Genomic DNA, 20,192 nt, shown 5'->3' with positions numbered 1-20,192 from the left:
TTACACGTTTGTAATATTACGTGGTTGCCCTAGAGGAAACAAAATTAGCTTCTTTGAGTTTCATTTCGGAATATCTTTACCAGCAAATAGTGGTATAAACCATTACTTTATAACGCTTTTCAGCTGAAAAGACGACAGGTTGCAATCCAGCGACCTGCTGGTTAAAGGCAGTGTACCCGAACCAAGAGACACAGATATTTTTATTGTTCCTTCTTTTACATAAAACGTACTCCAATATACAGGGGTCATGTATTTACTAGAACCTTCCACCCGATGTGAAAGGGTTACATATTTAGTTTGAAATAAACGCTACGTTCTGGTTATGTTTGCCGAGAAGCTAAGCCTGACCCATGAGAATCTGATATACTATTATTTGTGTATGATTTAGTGATGGGACTTGGCAGAAGTGGCCTTCTTTATCATACAGTGTTTGTGTAAGCTATACTTGAATAAGAATCGTAAAAGGACAATATATAGTTGAATGTAAACATGTTTATGTCTTCAGACACGCGACAAGATCTCGTGCTGGACTGCAATTCATCTATAAAGGTTTAGCGGACACACACACAATTGTTTAAAGGATCACACACCTTTTTAACATAACTCACCATACACGCCTGTTTAACGTAATGGATCACACACCTTTTCAAAGTCACTGCACAAATCCGTTTAACGTAATGGATCACACACCTTTTCAAAGTCACTGCACAAATCCGTTCAACGCAATGGGTCACACACATACATCCTATTAACATAATAATTCACACACACTCATTTGATGTAATGGAAAACACCCCTTATTCACACAACAAACCACACACTTTTTAACTAAACTTACCACATATACACCCACCTGATTAACGCACTGCACAAGCACACACACCTTTTTATAGTTGATAACAAATGTGTTAAACCCGTTATAATTGTAGTCGCTTGTTTTTTGTCCAGTGACGTCTGCAGTAAATGGTTGAACCACGAGAAACATTCCAGTAAAAAGACAAGTTGTTTTTTGTGTACCTTAAAACTTCCTTTTACTTAAGCGGTTCTTATCAGTGAAATATAGAGGGAGTCTGAGATTTGAAAAACACAAGTTTATTATATTTTCCATCTTTTCCAAACACATGATATTTAATACGAAATTATTTCGTGGTACCATGAGCAAAACGTAGGAACTCTTTTAACTTAAAATTAGGAAAAAACAGAGTAAAACAGAGTATCATTAGTCCTAAATGTTAAAACACCAGGTGAAGCTGTTCGTAGATAAAATATAGCTTGTGAAAAACAAGATCAGCAAATAACGACTCGGAAATTTAACTGTGATATATTAAAATCTGTCACAACAACTCGGTTTGATGCTTCAGTTAGGCTTATATCGCTCTCTCAGCGGAAATACGTCACAAACGGAAACAATTCTGATTATCATAAAACCGTTAAGAACAGCAGAATATCTCATCGTTTCGAAGTCAACAAATATCAGTGATGTCGAGAAAACCCACTTATAGAGAAAACTATATATGTAAAAACGGCTCGTTTGGGTTGAGAAAATTTTTTACGTAGAGGAGTGAACAACGTTTCGACCTTTGTGAACCTGATGATGACCGAAGAAGGTCGAAACGTTGTTCATGCCTCTACGTAAAAAAATTTTCTCAACCCAAACGAGCCGTTTTTACATGTAAATATGAAGTATGCAAAACACAACAAAAACACAATGCCCATACATAGGTGGCGGAACCGGCTGTGGAGAGTTTTGACCCAGTAGTTTTGACCCAGTAGAGAATTACTTCCAGTGAATGGGGGTTTGTTTGTAAGTATCATAAAAAGTGGCTGTTTCAGTTCTGAATTTAGCGGTCACGGTTAACATAATAAATAGGGTGTCTTCCTCCCAGTTTAATATATATTCCGCTGTCTATGCGCCCAAGGAATGGGGGTTGTAATCCAAAACTTTCGAAGTAAAATAAATATGTAGGGTGAATTGCACTTATTTAGAAGTGAAATAAAACGAACGTTACAATAACGTATATATAAAAATTGTGACCTACAAGTCTGACCTCAAACGCCAAATTTTCCAGTGACCTTATTCCTTTTATTTGTAAGGTATATCTAAATATATCATGACTGTTTACCAACATAAAAACACACCTGTCTATCAATACATTGAACATTAAAATGAAAAAAAACATAAGAACTGTGAGTGACATGTGGAGACACCTATCAAAAGCACGTGTTTTTTATATTGAAAATGTGAAATAAAAAGCTAGAATAAAAAAGGAATGTTTTTCGAGCTTTGATCGACTTCTCTGCAGCCCACAAAATAATCTCAATATTATTCGCATTAGTTTTATCTTAACCGCTAGAGGGCATTCGTACTATAATTCCCTAAACTTTTGTTCTCACAGCAGTTGGTAAGTTTCTTAGAGTTTAGTTAGAGTAAGGTTCACGACAACACAAATGAGTCTATTTGGTAAACGAGCAATTTCTGTTTTTATATATCTAAATTTTTCTTCCCAGGTCAGATTCCAACTGTCATTGGTTAACGTAGGACTATTTCTTCACTTAGAAACTGTTATTTAAAATCATGGAAATTACCTGGGCATCACAATAAAAAAAAAATTGGGCAATTATAATCAGGAACAAAGCAGACTTCTAAGCCCCATTCAAATTAAGTGTTATGTGAACCAGAACATTAAACCAGCTAGCACACACACATACACCGTGTAATACAAACAGAAAATGATGATTAACCACTTTCTTTGTTCTGGTTTTAGATACGAAACTAAATCGCAATGCAATTTGCCGAAATTCCACTAAGCCTATCACTAGGTTTAAAGTTTCACTTCCTCTCTCGTCTACTGTTTGGTGAACTGTAAGCAGATTCAGAATGACCAACATTTATGTAAATTATTAAATCGCGTCTGTGGAACTGCTTTAGGAATATTATATTTACTAAACATGTTCTCTTAATTAAATCTGCACTTATTAAAAAAAAAAAAGGCTTAGGAAGTTACGTTCGCGTAAGAAAGTAGTTCGGCCACACTACACACTTCTTATTGCTATACTCTCGACGTCAGACTGGTCATATCTGTCAGAAGACAGGATATTGTTTTCTAGCCAAATACAGTAATGGCACTTTAAATTTCGCATGTTCTCACTTTCCGCCATCTAATTCCAACTTCCGGTAACGCTTCCGTAGGTTAGATACAGGGTCCTTAAAGAGCACGGGGTCAAGACGAAGACTTGACCTCACGAGCGACATGTACCCAAACGTTCCAACAAAGTTGTTAATGCAGACCTGTCTCTGGAGAAAGTGGTCTGGGTCATTCCAGGGAGTAGGGTACGTTTTACTACCCGACGTCATGCTTTCTTTATATTGCTTTCGTTGTGTCACTTTAATTGGTGGAAGCTTGGTCACGTGACTGACTAGAAAGTTCATTAGAATATCCTCACAATTCTGTGATTGGTCAACAGTTCTGTGCAGGAGATTATGCAGATAATAAGTGTACAAGTAGTTGTAGTACCTGGAATAATCACCAGTATATTAACAGTGGTGAAATATATACAAGTTGAAGATATAAATTTCACTCATTGTCGAGTTAAGAAATACTGACCTAAAGTAGCGCTAGACGTAACACCTGTTACTTACCAACACAGCTATGTTGTTTATATAAACTTCAACCTAACACTCGCTAGAAAATACAGAGGTTGGGTACGTTATATTAAAACGATTTTGGAGCCTCACGAAGTCGTTATAATCTTTGTCGTCACGTCCAGTTATGATCTACCTGACAACCATGTAATCTGGACAACAACTCTTCACCGTTATTATTCCGTTAAAAGGCCCTGAAGCAAGACTGTCATGTCCAAAGTACAATCCTCTACTCTGAAAGTTTTATAAAGCATCTAACTAACATGCCAAACTATTGTTCAAGTCAGTTATAGCAAAGTTCACTAACACATCAAACTATTGTTCAAGTCAGTTTTAACAAAATTCACAAACACATTAAACTATTGTTCAAGTCAGTTTTAACAGTCCTCTAACACATTAAACTATTGTTCAAGTCAGTTTTAACAAAGTCCACTAACACATCAAACTATTGTTCAAGTCAGTTTTAACAAAGTCCACTAACACATTAAACTATTGTTCAAGTCAGTTTTAACAAAGTCCACTAACACATCAAACTATTGTTCAAGTCAGTTTTAACAAAATTCACAAACACATTAAACTATTGTTCAAGTCAGTTTTAACAAAGTCCACTAACACATCAAACTATTGTTCAAGTCAGTTTTAACAAAGTACACTAACACATCAAACTATTGTTCAAGTCAGTTTTAACAAAGTCCACTAACACATCAAACTATTGTTCAAGTCAGTTTTAAAATTTAATTGTGAAATATAAAAACTTCCTAACAGACCTAACTCTTCATCTTGTTATAACTCTGCTTCTTGGCTTTAGTGTCCACAATTCGATATGAAATATGAAAGTAAAATATTTTGTGTTTAACTTTAGTTTATTTAAACAAAATATCCTTTATGTTATGCACTTAATTGATAGAATAATTTTAAAAAGTATTTTCATTCTAATTAAATTAAAACATTTTTTTCACATAAAAACATAAATGAAAAATACACTCGAAGTATTGTTTGTCTCTGTAAAGAGTTGTTTTTCACGGTACATTTGGACAAGTTCTCTCTTTTTGCAGGAATTCAGTGCTAATGCATGTTGGGAAATATCTAGTTTTATCACGTGTCTTATGAGTAAAGTTATCTTTTCATTAACAGCACTGGTTAAAATATTTAACACATTTATTCTTGTTATTTTAAATGCTTTACCATATAATGTTTATTACCATCTGCTGTCAAATAAGGGTTTATAAAACTAACTTGAATGTTATGATCTGGCTGAAACTAGTGAGGTGTTGTTGGGATTATGGCTGAAAATATCAATAAAAAAGACAGTATCGAAATAAATGAATTAATGCATCCAAGTAAATTTTCTTAGGGTTTTATTTATTTCTGCTCAGACTAGTTCAAAAACATAGATTTGTTATTCACTAGTATTCATATTTAAGTAGCCTGCTTTGATCAAACGTTGCTAACTATTAGGCACATATTACTTTGGCCTGAAGCTTACTTATTATAACGAACGTGGCAGTAATGTAGCATGTAAATGGAGAGATATACCGAGTTCCTCACCTGTGGTAAAACGCAGCTCCTGTGAGAATGATAGAATACTGATTGGTCCACTTGCTGGTGTACCCCCAACTTCCCTTGCTGTCATCCCAGTAATGAGAACGTGCTGGATAACCTACTATCCTGTCTGGATAAGACTGCCATACTTTAAAGGCAAACTCTACCTATGGAGAACACAATACAATATAATAATTAGGCTTAGCATTCTGTAACATGAAGTTTCAATAAGTAAGTTTCTGTACAAAACGTGAAATGTGATTTTCACACAGTGCAACATCTTGTTAATCTGGTCACAAATAATTATTGCCTACTTAGTCACACTGTGTATGTCACTATTGTTAATTTAGTCACACTGTGTATTCCACTATTGTTAATTTAGTCACACCGTGTATGTCACTATTGTTAATTTAGTCACACTGTGTATGTCACTATTGTTATTTTGGTTGTACTGTATATGTCACTATTGTTAATTTAGTCACACTGTGTATGTCACTATTGTTATTTTGGTTGTACTGTATATGTCACTATTGTTAATTTAGTCACACTGTGTATGTCACTATTGTTATTTTGGTTGTACTGTATATGTCACTATTGTTAATTTAGTCACACTGTGTATGTCACTATTGTTATTTTGGTTGTACTGTATATGTCACTATTGTTAATTTAGTCACACTGTGTATGTCACTATTGTTATTTTGGTTGTACCGTATATGTCACTATTGTTATTTTGGTTGTACTGTATATGTCACTATTGTTATTTTGGTTGTACTGTATATGTCACTATTGTTAATTTAGTCACACTGTGTATGTCACTATTGTTATTTTGGTTGTACCGTATATGTCACTATTGTTATTTTGGTTGTACCGTATGTGTCACTATTGTTAATTTAGTCACACTGTGTATGTCACTATTGTTATTTTGGTTGTACTGTATATGTCACTCTTGTTAATTTAGTCACACTGTGTATGTCACTATTGTTAATTTAGTCACACTGTGTATGTCACTATTGTTATTTTGGTTGTACTGTATATGTCACTATTGTTAATTTAGTCACACTGTGTATGTCACTATTGTTATTTTAGTCACACTTGACATGCCATTCTTATTTACTTGTTTACTCAGCAGTATTGGGCACATGCCCTTTGTCCATTATTTGTATTGTGCATGTGTGTATTCATATGTCCTAGAGGTTTCTGTATAATATTATATAACATTTAATACCATGTTACATGGAAAAAAGTCAAACGATTAATAACAACTATTATAATCAACACAAATACCCTGAAGCTACGTTAAACAATTAGCTTCTTGTTATAATTACAATAGATAAACAACTGTTTAAGGTACATGATGGTAGAAAAAGTCACATATACAGCTGGCCAAAATCTTAAGGCTAATGAACATAAAAAATAAATATGCATTTTGCGTTGTTAGACTCAACCACTTATTTGAGTAGAACTTCGAAAGATTAAAATAAGAAAAGGGAAAATAAAAATAAAAAACTTTTTTTAGCATTTAACGTGAACACTATGAAATTAGTCTAAATATTGGCTGGTCAAAATTTTAAGACCATATCAAAAAGAATTCCTAGACAGGGTAAGAAATGACCAACAAAAGGTCTCAGTTGCAAGTTGCACGGCCGTCACTTCGAATAACTTCAAACATTCGCTTTGGCATGGTCGATATAAGCGTTTGCAGAAGTCTGGCTGGAATGTTATTCCAAGTGGTGAAGATGGCTTCACGAAGATCATGCACTGTTTGGAATTGACGTCCATTTCTATAGACTTCCCTTGCCATCCACCCTCAAACATTTTCAATGGGGTTCACGCTGGATGGTCCAAAAGAATCACGTTATTTGCCATGAAAAAGCCCTTTGTCCTGCGGGCATTGTGGATTGCAGCATTGTCCTGCTAAAAGATCCAGTAATTTCCACTCAAGTGAGGGCCTTCAGTCAATAAGGATGCTCTCTCCAACATGCCAATGTAGCCAGCTGCTGTTTGACACCATGTATAACCTGAAGCTCCATTGTTTCATGGAAGGAGAAAGCACCCTAGATCATAATGGAACCTCCTCCACTGTGTCGTGTAGAAAATGTTCTATTGTTCTTGAGCTGCATTCTGCGTCCGTAAGGGCCTTAATCTGATTCGACGATCGGCTGGTGTCTTGCCGGACAACCCGTCGAATCTTCCTGCTCAACGCCGGCGAAATTTTCTTGGGTCGACCACTTAAAATTCTCGTTTCGTATCCATCAGGGTCTTTTAATAAATTTACAACACCAGTTTTACTACACCCAATCTCACCAGCGACAACACATTGAGAGAGACCTCGCTTTTGCAGCTCGACAATTCTGCCACGTTCAAACTCTGTCACGTTTTTAGCCTTTGCCATGTTTATACCCAATGTAACACAGGAGATGTCAGTGGGAGATGTTAACAACGCTAATGCTTGAACACAAATGACTAAATTTCGTTACATGTTTACCGATTAGCGCTTCGTTTCAGTATGGTTTTAAACTTTTGACCAGCTAGTATTTAGGCTAATTTCATAGTGTTCACGTTTTCCCTATTAAATGCTAAAAACGTTTATTTTATTTTCCCTATTCTTGTTTTCACCTTTCGAAGCTCTACTCAAATAAGTGGTTGAATCTAACAACGCAAAATGCATATTTTTTTCTTATGTTCATCGGCCTTAAGATTTTGGTCAGCAGTGTACATTAAAAGATGAGGAAGAAATTGAATAAATTAAACCAATATATTTAATTTTCAAAGTACAAAATAACACAGGTCATGTTACCTCTTCTGTTGTCAAAACAGCGTCCTCGTCAAGGTTCAATATGGCGTCGGTTTGAATAAGGGGATGAGGGAAGAAGCGGGAACTGATTGTCTGGAAGGAAAATAAAAGACAAATTATTATTATAATAAAACACTTTAACAATAAAAACATATTATTCTTACCATATTAATAGCTGCAAACCTAAACCTAACATTTATTTCTTAGTAATAACTGTTAGTCTGTAATTTATTTTGTGCAACGGATTGCGAATCGCGAACCTGTAGACCACGTCAGACTGTTAGCAACTTTTGGTCAAGTATGACAGAAATACGACTGATCAAGCAAGACGATGGATAATTTTGTGATTTCGTAATGACGAGAAACCCACTTGAAGTAAAAATGCATCTCAGAACGGCTGGTATGGGTATTAACACTTTAACTGATAAAACAGAGAACAATCTCAGAACGGCTGGTATGGGTATTAACACATCTACTGATAAAACATAGAACAATCTCAAAACTGCTGGTATGGGTGTTAACACATCTACTGATAAAACAGAGAACAATCTCAGAACGGCTCGTATGGGTGTTAACACTTCTACTAATAAAGCAGAGAACAATCTCAGAACGGCTGGTATGGGTATTAACACTTTTACTGATAAAACAGAGAACAATCTCAGAACGGCTGGTATGGGTGTTAACACATCTACTGATAAAACAGAGAACAATCTCAGAACGGCTGGTATGGGTGTTAACACTTTTACTAATAAAACAGAGAACAATCTCAGAACGGCTGGTATGGGTGTTAACACATCTACTGATAAAGCAGAGAACAACGTATCGATTTTCATAGGTTATCTTTAGGTCCAAACGTCATTCTCTGTTCTTTTAGTTAAAAGTGATAATAACCATATGAGAAGTCCTGAGATACAATTTTGTGATTTGGCTGAAAATCTGATCTTACTATACCTTAAGAGAGAACTTATTACCAAAACAAGTGAATCTTAATAATTCGGTTTAAAATATGGGTGCCAAACCTGTTCAGACAAGTCGAACGAAATTTTAGAAAGATGTAACCTACTCAGCCAATTCAGTAACTCTGTCATTGACCATGACTCTTACCCTTTGGGATATATTATTACATATTCATTCAAATCGGTTAAAGATTGTATATATTTCTAAACCTTTATCTTTTTGAGAGGTTATATCACAATATAATCTTTTGATTCCGTCACAGCTTGTCTACATTTTAACCGTTACATTTTTGGGAGATTATATATCATAACCCACTCTATCAGTTCCGTCACACCTAGTTCGCGTGTTAGTCCTCACTTTCTGGGAAGTTATATGACAATTACCCTGCTAATTCCATCATAGCCTGTCTGGGTTCTGAGCCTTACCTTTTCCAGAGGCTATATAATAACCTATCATATTGATTTAGTAAACAACTAATCTACGATCTAAAACTTACCTTTTGGAATTGTTAAATGATAGCCTAAACAATTCAGCAACAAGTTGGATAAGGTTCTGTTACCTTTTGAGAAGGTTGTATGATGTTGACTGGAACAGGGAAGTGAGGGAAGTTGGAGACCGTCGGAGGTGCGGTTTCTCCGTTCCACAATATCAAAACCTGTATTACACAAAGTGTTATAAGAACTCGATATATGAAATGTAAAAACAAAATAAACGTCAGATACACAAATGTTTATTAAAATACACTACTTGCAATATGTACAGAAGCAACTATTACGCTAAAAAGGTAAGTTATAAGAACACGATATTTTTATTTTAATATAAAAAAATAAATATTACATAATAAAACAACACTGTCAACTTACTCTGGAAACAAACGAAGATTTGGCAACATTTCTGATGACCCGGAAAAGTGGGGAAGAAGATGATATAACTGGCATAGTCGCGTAGATGACAGCAGTAAAATTATGGCTTAAGGATAGGTGGCGCCAGTGAAACGGGAAATTTCGTGAAATGTCAGAGAATTGGGGAAATGTTACGAGTGCTCCAGGGTGAGAATTCCAAACAAAATGGCTTCTGGAATTGTAGACATTTATCCTATCTTTAATAATCTGAAAGAGATAACAATTATAATATAGATTGGAGGTGAGAATTCCAGACAAAATGGCTTCTGGAATTGTAGACATTTATCCTATCTTTAATAATCTGAAAGATATAACAATTATAATACAGATTGGAGGTGAGAATTCCAGACAAAATGGCTTCTGGAATTGTAGACATTTATCCTATCTTTAATAATCTGAAAGAGATAACAATTATAAATTAGATTGGAGGTGAGAATTCCAGACAAAATGGCTTCTGGAATTGTAGACATTTATCCTATCTTTAATAGTCTGAAAGAGATAACAATTATAAATTAGATTGGAGGTGAGAATTCCAGACAAAATGGTTTCTGGAATTGTAGACATTTATCCTATCTTTAATAATTTAAAAGAGATAACAATTATAAATTAGATTGGAGGTGAGACTTCCAGACAAAATGGCTTCTAGAATTGTAGACATTTACCCTATTTTTTAAAATCGAAAATGGATAATAATTATTATATATTTATTCGAGCTGGGAAATTCAAACAAACTGGGTACAAGACGTTGGAAGGTTAATATTATCCTTGATGGAATAGAAGCGATAAAAATAACAACAAATAAAATTATTTTAACATAATTCTAGGTTTAATGTGAAAACATAAATGAACTAGGCTTGAACGAAAAACATCTAGTTTTCAAAGATCACAATTCTTTTCGAAAAGACAAAAAGTGTCCGAATAAAACTGCATATCTTACAAAAATGATGTTTTTTATTCTGATAACATAATCCTAGAAAAAATTATGGACTGTAATTTTTTCATAACTTCGATAGTTGTGTTGTATAAAGTTCAAACTAATACTACACGTAATTGCAGTTCTGTCTTGTTGTTTTTTATTACTATTAAAATTACAGGTATACGTGGTTGTTCTGCACATAGTGGGTTTGTAATAAGTACAAAACTACTCAATGGGCTATGTGTGCTCTGCCCATTACAGGTATCTAAATCTGGTTTCTAACGATGCGAGTTCGCAAACACACCACTTGGTGGCGCACATAGTGGGATCGAACCTATCAAAAAATAACACTGAACCGTTTAAACTCTGGTAGAAATACGAATTTATTTATTTGGTGTTAATCTGTAGAATACGATACCGCAGGGATCTAAATTTTAATTTTTGTTTTGTTTTTGAATTTCGCACAAAGCTACACGAAAGCTATTTGTGCTAGCCGTCCCTAATTTAGCAGTGTAAGACTAGAGGAAAGGCAGCTAGTCATCACCACCCAACGCCAACTCTTGGGCTATTCTTTTACCAACGAATAGTGGGATTGACCGAACATTATAACGCCCCCACGGCTGAAAGGACGAGCATGTTTGGTGGGACCTGGATTCGAACACGCGACCCTCAGATTACGATTCGATCGCCTTAACCCACCTGGCTATGCCGGGTCCCAAATTTTAATGTTATGATCATAACATCAATACCAAACTACGTGTTATGTTAAATATTATTATTATTACGTTTACACAGTCGTTAATTGTACCGAACTACGTGACATGTTAATTATTATTATTATTACGTTTACACAATCGTTAATTATACCAAAATACATGTTATGTTAAATATTCTTACTAAGTTTATACAGTTGTTAATCATACGAAACTACGTGATATGTAAAATATTCTTACTAATGTAAAAGTGAAACAACTTAAAGGTTTACCATTGACATCAGTTCAATCGATCATAAACTGAGTCTGGATAGGTTAAACAAGTGTACCTTGTAAATAGAAACATTAATAATTAAACACACATTTCCATGCACGATCGGTATATGTGTGATGGATGTAACAATCAGTGTACTATGTTTATACTGAAATTAACGCCGTTAATTCGATTGAAGTAACCTAAATATATATATAATGAAATCCTTCTTTTAGAGTTTATCACACTTAATACACGTGACTTATCAAATTTAACTTCTTTTCCAACCTCCAGCTGAAATGGATTTCTTTTCTCGGTTGTGTTTCTTGGGCTATCTAATATTACAATCTGAAGATTGGACCGTAAAATGGATAGTCAATTTCCCTGTTATATGTATATATATATATGTTCTTATTCAACTAAGTAAATGCAGTATAGTAGCCAATAAAAATAAATCGAAGAAGAAATCCAATCTTCTAGAAAATGTATATTGGAAATTGTTGTCTTACAGGAAGGTGTTTTATGGAAAGTTTCAAGTTTCTTAGCGTGAGTTGTTTATGCAATCAATAAATGAGAATGAATTCTGTTTCTTTTTCTTTATTTTTGCAATATTATCACTTTATGATTTTATTCCTGTTTTCCACGTGCGATGCTTTCACGCAGTACAGAAGTAAAAGTTCTCATAGTTACTAACGCTATATTGACACAATTTTTAAGAACAGTCGTTTAATACAACGTCCAGCAGTGCTGCTGAGGGCAAGCCAAGGTACCGTCCACAGGGATGTTGCGAGCTCCAGACGAAATCACTGGGGCAAAAGTGTTCAATGATGTTGACCGAAGTATTTCCCTAGTTCATCTGTCCAAAGAAAATGACATCACGGTCCAAAGAGCGCGCGACATGTCCGTTCATGTAGAAACTCAAGATAAGAGAAATAAAGGGATAAGGTAGGCTGAACAGTAATCCTGCAGGTCTATCAAATTCAGACACTGATAACCAAAACTCGAAAACTGGTAACACAATTTAGTCTATTTAGGCAAACGATATATTTGTATAATAAACTTACCTTTCGAATAAAACTGTTAACTGCAACGTAACTGTTACCATTATGAAACACGCGAAAATATTTTTTAGGTTGGGAAAATTTAGTCTAAGCATTTAATGTAAACGTTTCACCGTTTCGCTCATACAGTTTCAGCTGGTGTAAACTAGGGTTAAAAGGGTTGCCACTGACCTAGTTTCAACTGGTGAAAACTAGGGTTAAAATGGTTGTTACTGACATTGTTTCAACTGGTATAAACTAGAGTTGAAAGGATTGTTACTGATGTAGTTATAGCTGGCACAAGCTTGCATTTTGTATGGAAGTGACGTTACGTCACAAACATAACGAATCTTCGATGACAGAAGACATTTATGTGATGAATAAATACGGTCATTTGACAAAAAACATCGTTAAATTAGAACCACACCAGATTGGTATGTTTCAGACCACCGCAAAAACTCTTTTCCAAGTTGGATGAAGACAAATTCAGCACCACGATAAAAAAGATGAGATGGAAGCTAGATTATTTATACCAATAAATAATGGATAAAGTACATTATATGCATGATTAACATTCGTACAATATTATCTTTAATAAGTCAGTATCCGTGTCTCGTTGTTTAATCTGAATATGTGATATAAAAGAAATAACTCACGATCTAAATCATAATGATTTATTCAGCATGTAGCAGCTTGCATATTCTCAATTTGTTTGTTTCAGACTTATCGCACCTAGCTATACACAGCTGTCTCTATTTCTGAGCCGACAGACTGAAGGAAAGGAAACTAGTCAACAACACCAACCGCCAACTCTTGACCTACTCTTACCTGACCGTATATTAAAATTTAACTGTAAATTTGATTACTTAGGAAAAATATATACCATACAACTATTCGTCGAGCAGAACATATACCATAGAATGACAAGAGGTTTCATGGCCTGTTATTAAGCTGTATGATACAACGAATACGTGTCTTACAACGACTCTTTAGGTACAGTTAAGTTGGTTGTTCAATGACCTACGTGAATCATGGAGGAAACATTTGCTCAAGTTTCTCAACTTCTGTACATGTTTCATGTATTAAGATTAGAAGTTTTATCATAGTTTAAACTTGTACTCTAGTGAGGTGTACATAATATATAACTCAGATCAAATAAAGCAAAGAAAACCAGACCAGACCTGATACTCAACTGGTACTATTGATGTGGTAGAACGGCAAACCGTACATGCCAATAAGTTAGTCCTAACTGCTGCTTATAATACGGCAGACAGTGAACTATTTCTATGAGACAATAGAAAACCGCATGTACCAGAAAAAAACAACAAAAAACAACGTTTTATTTTCCATTAAGAAGTTACGATATTTTCCCAGTTTAATAACACGGGATATAAACTCAGAATACACTTAACTATTTTAAAATATTTCTTGTTATTAAAAATAAAAAAAGAACCAACACTGAATGTTTCAACTTTTTGTTTTCACTTAATGCGGATACATTTATGTTTTACAGTGTGCTGTAACAACATTTTACTATTGGGAAAAGCAACAGTCCATAAAAACGGACTTCACAGAAAGCTACTGGTAGTGTAGGTTCGTCACGTACATACGTGTTTATTGATTAACAAATATTATTGAATGGCGTGTTTCCTTCAACTTTACAGTAATCTACCATCCGGTTTTTATGTGACACATTTCGAATGACTACTGGATTATTGTGTCACCTCGTGTCACGTTGTTCAAGTTGGGTGTAACAAATTAATCTTCGTTCAGCATGCTTACATTTTTTTATTCTGGTTGCCTCTATTGGGAATTTTTTTGAGTGAGAAGGCAAACATTTTGTTTCTGATGACAAAGTTGGTCCGATGAATTATATTCGAGTTTTATAATCTGTGTGTACGTTTACGTTATCTTCTAAATGTTCCATATAATGACAAAAAGAATCGGGCTATAAATAAACTTTCTTACCTCCCTACATTGTACCCTAATAACACCAATATTTCTATTGTATCCTTTCTGTCAATAAACTTTCTTACCTCCCAACTTTGTACCCTAATAACACCAATATTTCTATTGTATCCTTTCTGTCAATAAACTTTCTTACCTCCCAACTTTGTACCCTAATAACACCAATATTTCTATTGTATCCTTTCTGTCAATAAACTTTCTTACCTCCCAACATTGTACCCTAATAACACCAATATTTCTATTGTATCCTTTCTGACAATAAACTTTCTTACCTCCCAACATTGTACCCTAATAACACCAATATTTCTATTGTATCCTTTCTGTCAATAAACTTTCTTACCTCCCAACTTTGTACCCTAATAACACCAATATTTCTATTGTATCCTTTCTGTCAATAAACTTTCTTACCTCCCAACTTTGTACCCTAATATTTCTATTGTATCCTTTGTGTCAATTATTTCTATCATACGTTCAATTTATTGATTAAATTCACATACCTTCATTATATACTCAATAGAGGGCGTGTGTCGCTGTGACAGAAATAAATCTCCATTTACTGTGTAAGTACTTATAAAACTATATATTGTGCCACTTAGGGATGGGTGTCAGACCGCCGTGAGGGCGTGCGTATCCTGGTTTGCACTGTTTATTTCTCATCCAAATAGGTTTCAAACGTCTAATAGGATTATAGGTAAATCAGTCTGTAAACGATACAGTTTACCATAATTATATACAAAAACATGAGGAAGCCAGATATAGCGAATCAGTTAAGTAGAAAGAACGTTTACTTTAGGATCTTTATGTAAGTCTTTCAGCAGCGTTCGACTCGTAATCTGATGATCGCGGGTTCGAATCCCCGTCGCACCAAACATGCACGCCATTTCAGCCGTGGAGGCGTTACAATGTACGGTCAATCCCACTATTCGTTAGTAAAAGAGTAGCCCAAGAGTTGGCGGTGGGTGGTGATGACTAGCTGCCTTCGCTCTAGTCTTACACTGGTAAAGTAGGGACGGCTACCGCAGATAGCCCTCTTGTAGCTTTGTGCGAAATTCAATCCAAACCATAATCTGAGAGTCGCGGATTCGAATTCCCCTCACACTAAACGTGCCCGCCTTTTCAGCCTTGGAGGCGTTATAGTGTGACGGTTAATCCCCACTATTCGTTGGTAAAAGAGTACCCCAAGAGTTGGCGGTGGGTGGTGATGACTAGCTGTCTTCCCTCTAGTCTTACACTGCTTAATTAGGAACGGCTTGTGCAGATAGCCCTTGTGTAGTTTTGTGTGAAATTAAAAAAAAAAGCAGGGTTCTTAGAGCACTGAAATAACTTTTGTTATCACTACTTTATCTGGAAAAACGTAACCTATAAATCTGTATACGTTCCCCCAGTTTAATAACATCAGAATACGCTCTTACAGCCAAGCATCCTTTCTTTGATAGGCTGCATAATCTAAACCCTTTCTTTAATAGGTTGACATGTGAGAATCCTTTTTTTGATTGGCTGTATTTTTCATCATCCTTTCTTCGACAGGTTGCATGTTTCAACACCCTTTCTTTAACAGGCCGTTACTTGAAAATCCTATATCTGATTGGCTTTATATTTCAGCATTCTTTCTTTGATAGGCCATAATTTGAGAGCCCTTTATCTGATTGGCTTTATATTTCAGCATTCTTTTTTTGATAGGCCGTAACTTAAGAACCCTTTATCTGATTGGCTTTATGTTTCAGCATTCCGTCTGCGATAGGCTGCACGTTCCAACATCTTTTCTTTGATAGATCTCCCTGTACCGTATCTTTATTTCAAAGGTTTGTGTGTTCCATCATCCTCTCTCTGATGGATATATTTACTCCATTGCTCTCTGTATGATGGGTTGTCTTTATTTCTTCTAATTTTGAAAGGTCTATATACTGAAGTATCATATGGGTCTGTACATTTATTTAAACATACGATATTTATTCTACGTATGATAGATTTGTATATTTCAAGTACGATGGGTATATATATATATATATATATTTCAAAGTATCCTATGTATCATGGGTCTGTATATTTCAAGGTATCTTACAATTAATGGGTCTGTATGTTTCAGTATCCTATGTATCATGGATCTGTATATCTCTAGGTATATTATGTACCATGGGTCTATGTATTTCAATATCCAATGTATTATGGGTCCATATGTTTCTGTATTCTGAAGACTACTCGTTCAGTTTACTGAACATCTGTTACAGACATTTACTGGTAAGTTTGAGAGCTGAGTTTACTGATGATTCATTAAAAGCCTACAGCAGTTCATCTATACCTTATTAGACATGTGAATTGTGACATGTGAATAACACAGAAGATAAAATAGCTCAAAAGGGCGTTTCTCGTATGATTTAAAACTGATTTTTAATCTACTCCAAATTGCTTGTGTCAAAACTGACAAGAGGAACAGGATAGGATAGTGAATACTGATAAAACAATGAAGACTTATAAAAAGTCCGATATCAGAGAATCCTTTCAGTGGTAGGTTACTGAAAGCATGAGCTTTGTGCTCCATCAAGCAAAAATTACAAGAGCAGAAATAGTACCATAGTTAAAACACGCAAAGTATATTAACATCTATGGGCCTCTTGTTTATGTATAAATTATGCGTTCTGTTTAAAATTCTATGAGAACGTTTTTGTCAAATGACAAAATTTTTTCCTAAGAATGTGTATTCTGATGGGTCCCAACACAAAGAAAGCCTGTAAGAGACTTGGTAATCAACTCTATAAAAAACCTCTACTTACCGAAGAACTAAAAACAACAAGAAGAACACAACAACTGTTCAGAGTATGTTGAACAGTTTGAAGTTATATATGACCAGTGAAAACAAATATGGGTGACCAGTGAAGTATTACTTAAGTATTGTTTGCTTCAGAGCAAAGCCACTAACAGCTGTGTCCACCACGGGGAACATAACACTGGTGGATGTCTAATAAATGTGAGAGAACACATTTTAGTCATGCACTTATGTATGTACTATGGGTGTAATGCTTGGCATCAGGTATTGCTGCATCTGACCATATCTATCTAACAGGTTTCAAGGTTTTGGACAATGTGTGGATAACATTACCTTATCACACAGAGACCAAAATCTGCCTCTTCTACAGTAACTGACCACCCAGACTTGTAGTTTTAAAAGTCTTTAAGGCAATTAATGGACAAAATCCACCAAGATGCTGCTAGGTTAATGAATGGCCAGTTGTTGTGATTGATTCTAAAAAAAGACAGCTACTGGGAAATGTTTCTCTTTATGTATATATAACAATTCATTAAACCTGGAGTAAATACAGAGAGTATGTTTTCAAGTGTACCATTTTATGATATGCACAATCATACAGCAGTTAGAGCAAGAATAATTATTTACTGAGGTATTTCTTGGCAATCTTAATACACACTGATCATTTAAGGTTTTAAAACAATAATGCCTTGAAGTTGACTTATAATGTTATTGACTTATAATGTCATTACTGATGTATAAATAACGTCTAACTGTGGAATAGTTCCAAATCAAACTTCACTTGAAAAATGAAGGGTGGACATGCGACATCATTGTTGTGAAGATATCTGACATCAATGCTCTGGTGGATATTTTTATTCTCAAATTTAATCAGTTTCTCACTGGCTGTTTATGGCTGGAATGTTTGTAGAATGGACACTGATTGTGAAACACGTTTTTACATTGTTGTGGAAAGAAATGTTTTTGTCCCGTAGTGTCATAGGGTCAGAGGAGACAATGAAAAAGGTTTTGTTTCTGGCAGAAAGGCTTACTCAGAAAGGCTTACTCAGCATTACTTACTCAGAAAGGCTTACTCAGCATTACTTACTCAGAATTACTTACTCAGCATTACTTTCATGATAGAATTTATTATATTTCTCCTCATCCACAAAACTGTGAATTTTGGCAAAAAAAGCAGAAAAGACTCATTTATGTTTGGAATTTATATGTTACAAAGTGACATGGTGTATTTACATGTTACAAAGTGACATGCTATATTTGCATGTTACAAAGTGACATGGTGTATTTACATGTTACAAAGTGACATGGTGTATTTACATGTTACAAGGTGACATAGTGTATTTACATGTTACAAAGTGACATGCTATATTTACATATTACAAAGTGACATGCTATATTTACATGTTACAAAGTGACATGGTGTATTTACATGTTACAAAGTGACATGCTATATTTACATGTTACAAAGTGACATGGTGTATTTACATGTTACAAAGTGACATGCTATATTTACATGTTACAAAGTGACATGGTGTATTTACATGTTACAAAGTGACATAGTGTATTTACATGTTACAAAGTGACATGCTATATTTACATATTACAAAGTGACATGCTATATTTACATGTTACAAAGTGACATGGTGTATTTACATGTTACAAAGTGACATGCTATATTTACATGTTACAAAGTGACATGGTGTATTTACATGTTACAAAGTGACATGCTATATTTACATGTTACAAAGTGACATGGTGTATTTACATGTTACAAAGTGACATGCCATATTTACATGTTACAAAGTGACATGCCATATTTACATGTTACAAAGTGAAATGGTCTATTCTGCAATTTACCACATATCACTGAGTTAGCTAGCCTTTTCTGGAATTTACCACATATCACAGATTGAACCAGTCTACTCTGTAATTTTCTGCATGTCACAGAGTTAGGCAGCCTGTTCTGTAATTTACCACATATCACTGAGTTAGCTAGCCTGTTCAGGAATTTACCATATGTCACCGAGTAAACCAGTCTATTCTACAATTTACCACGTTACTGAGTAGTCTTGTCTATTCTGTAATTTACCACGTCACTAAGTAAACCGATCTATTCTACAATTTACCACATTACTAAGTAGTCTTGTCTATTCTGTAATTCACCACGTGTCATTAAGTAAACCAGTCTATTCTACAATTTACCACATTACTAAGTAGTCTGGTCTATTCTGTAATTTACCACATGTCATTAAGTAAACCAGTCTATTCTACAATTTACCACATTACTAAGTAGTCTGGTCTATTCTGTAATTTACCACGTCACTAAGTTAACCAGCCAGTTCTGTAATTTACCACATGTCAGAAGCAAAGTTTCAACAACTCTTATATAACTTGACAAATCTATATGAATACAAGTTATTTGTAGTGAAGAAGAGACAATACAAATTGTACAACAGATACGTAATTTTTTTAACATTTCAGAAAGAGATTAATATATTTGAAGATGTATAAATATTAATTGTAAACAAGAAATCAGACAAACTGTTCTGTAAAATAATAAAGTATATATCAGTAACTACCTATCACTGTTCTACAATATCAGTAACTACCTATCACTGTTCTACATTCTATTCATTGTGTTAAAAATATAATAAAATGTTCTTTGTTGTGTTCAAATGTAACGTATCTTGTCGGTGTATG

The 20,192-nt window shown here is 34.6% G+C and overlaps 1 protein-coding gene across 2 annotated transcripts in view; it reads right to left on the bottom strand.

Annotated features, from left to right (window-relative positions):
• Nucleotides 1–1,076: 1,076 nt before the first annotated feature.
• Nucleotides 1,077–20,192, bottom strand: part of LOC143246699 (exostosin-1-like) — a 117,090-nt gene continuing 97,974 nt past the window's right edge. The window contains exons 4-9 of one of the 2 annotated variants that reach the window (XM_076493788.1): nucleotides 9,800–10,045; nucleotides 9,496–9,591; nucleotides 7,983–8,072; nucleotides 5,192–5,352; nucleotides 4,411–4,445; nucleotides 3,391–3,515 (exon numbers count right to left, since the gene is read on the bottom strand). In XM_076493788.1, coding sequence (XP_076349903.1) covers nucleotides 4,427–4,445; nucleotides 5,192–5,352; nucleotides 7,983–8,072; nucleotides 9,496–9,591; nucleotides 9,800–10,045 — 612 coding nt within the window. In that variant the 3' untranslated portion in view covers nucleotides 3,391–3,515; nucleotides 4,411–4,426. Of the gene's footprint in view, nucleotides 3,516–4,410; nucleotides 4,446–5,191; nucleotides 5,353–7,982; nucleotides 8,073–9,495; nucleotides 9,592–9,799; nucleotides 10,046–20,192 lie in introns of both variants that reach the window. The other variant, XM_076493787.1, reaches the window with a different exon arrangement.

The sequence above is a fragment of the Tachypleus tridentatus genome, chromosome 3, assembly GCF_004210375.1.
Source record: "Tachypleus tridentatus isolate NWPU-2018 chromosome 3, ASM421037v1, whole genome shotgun sequence".
Classification (NCBI taxonomy): domain Eukaryota; kingdom Metazoa; phylum Arthropoda; class Merostomata; order Xiphosura; family Limulidae; genus Tachypleus; species Tachypleus tridentatus.
Note: the sequence above shows the minus strand (reverse complement) of the source record. Positions and strands in the feature narration are given on the sequence as shown.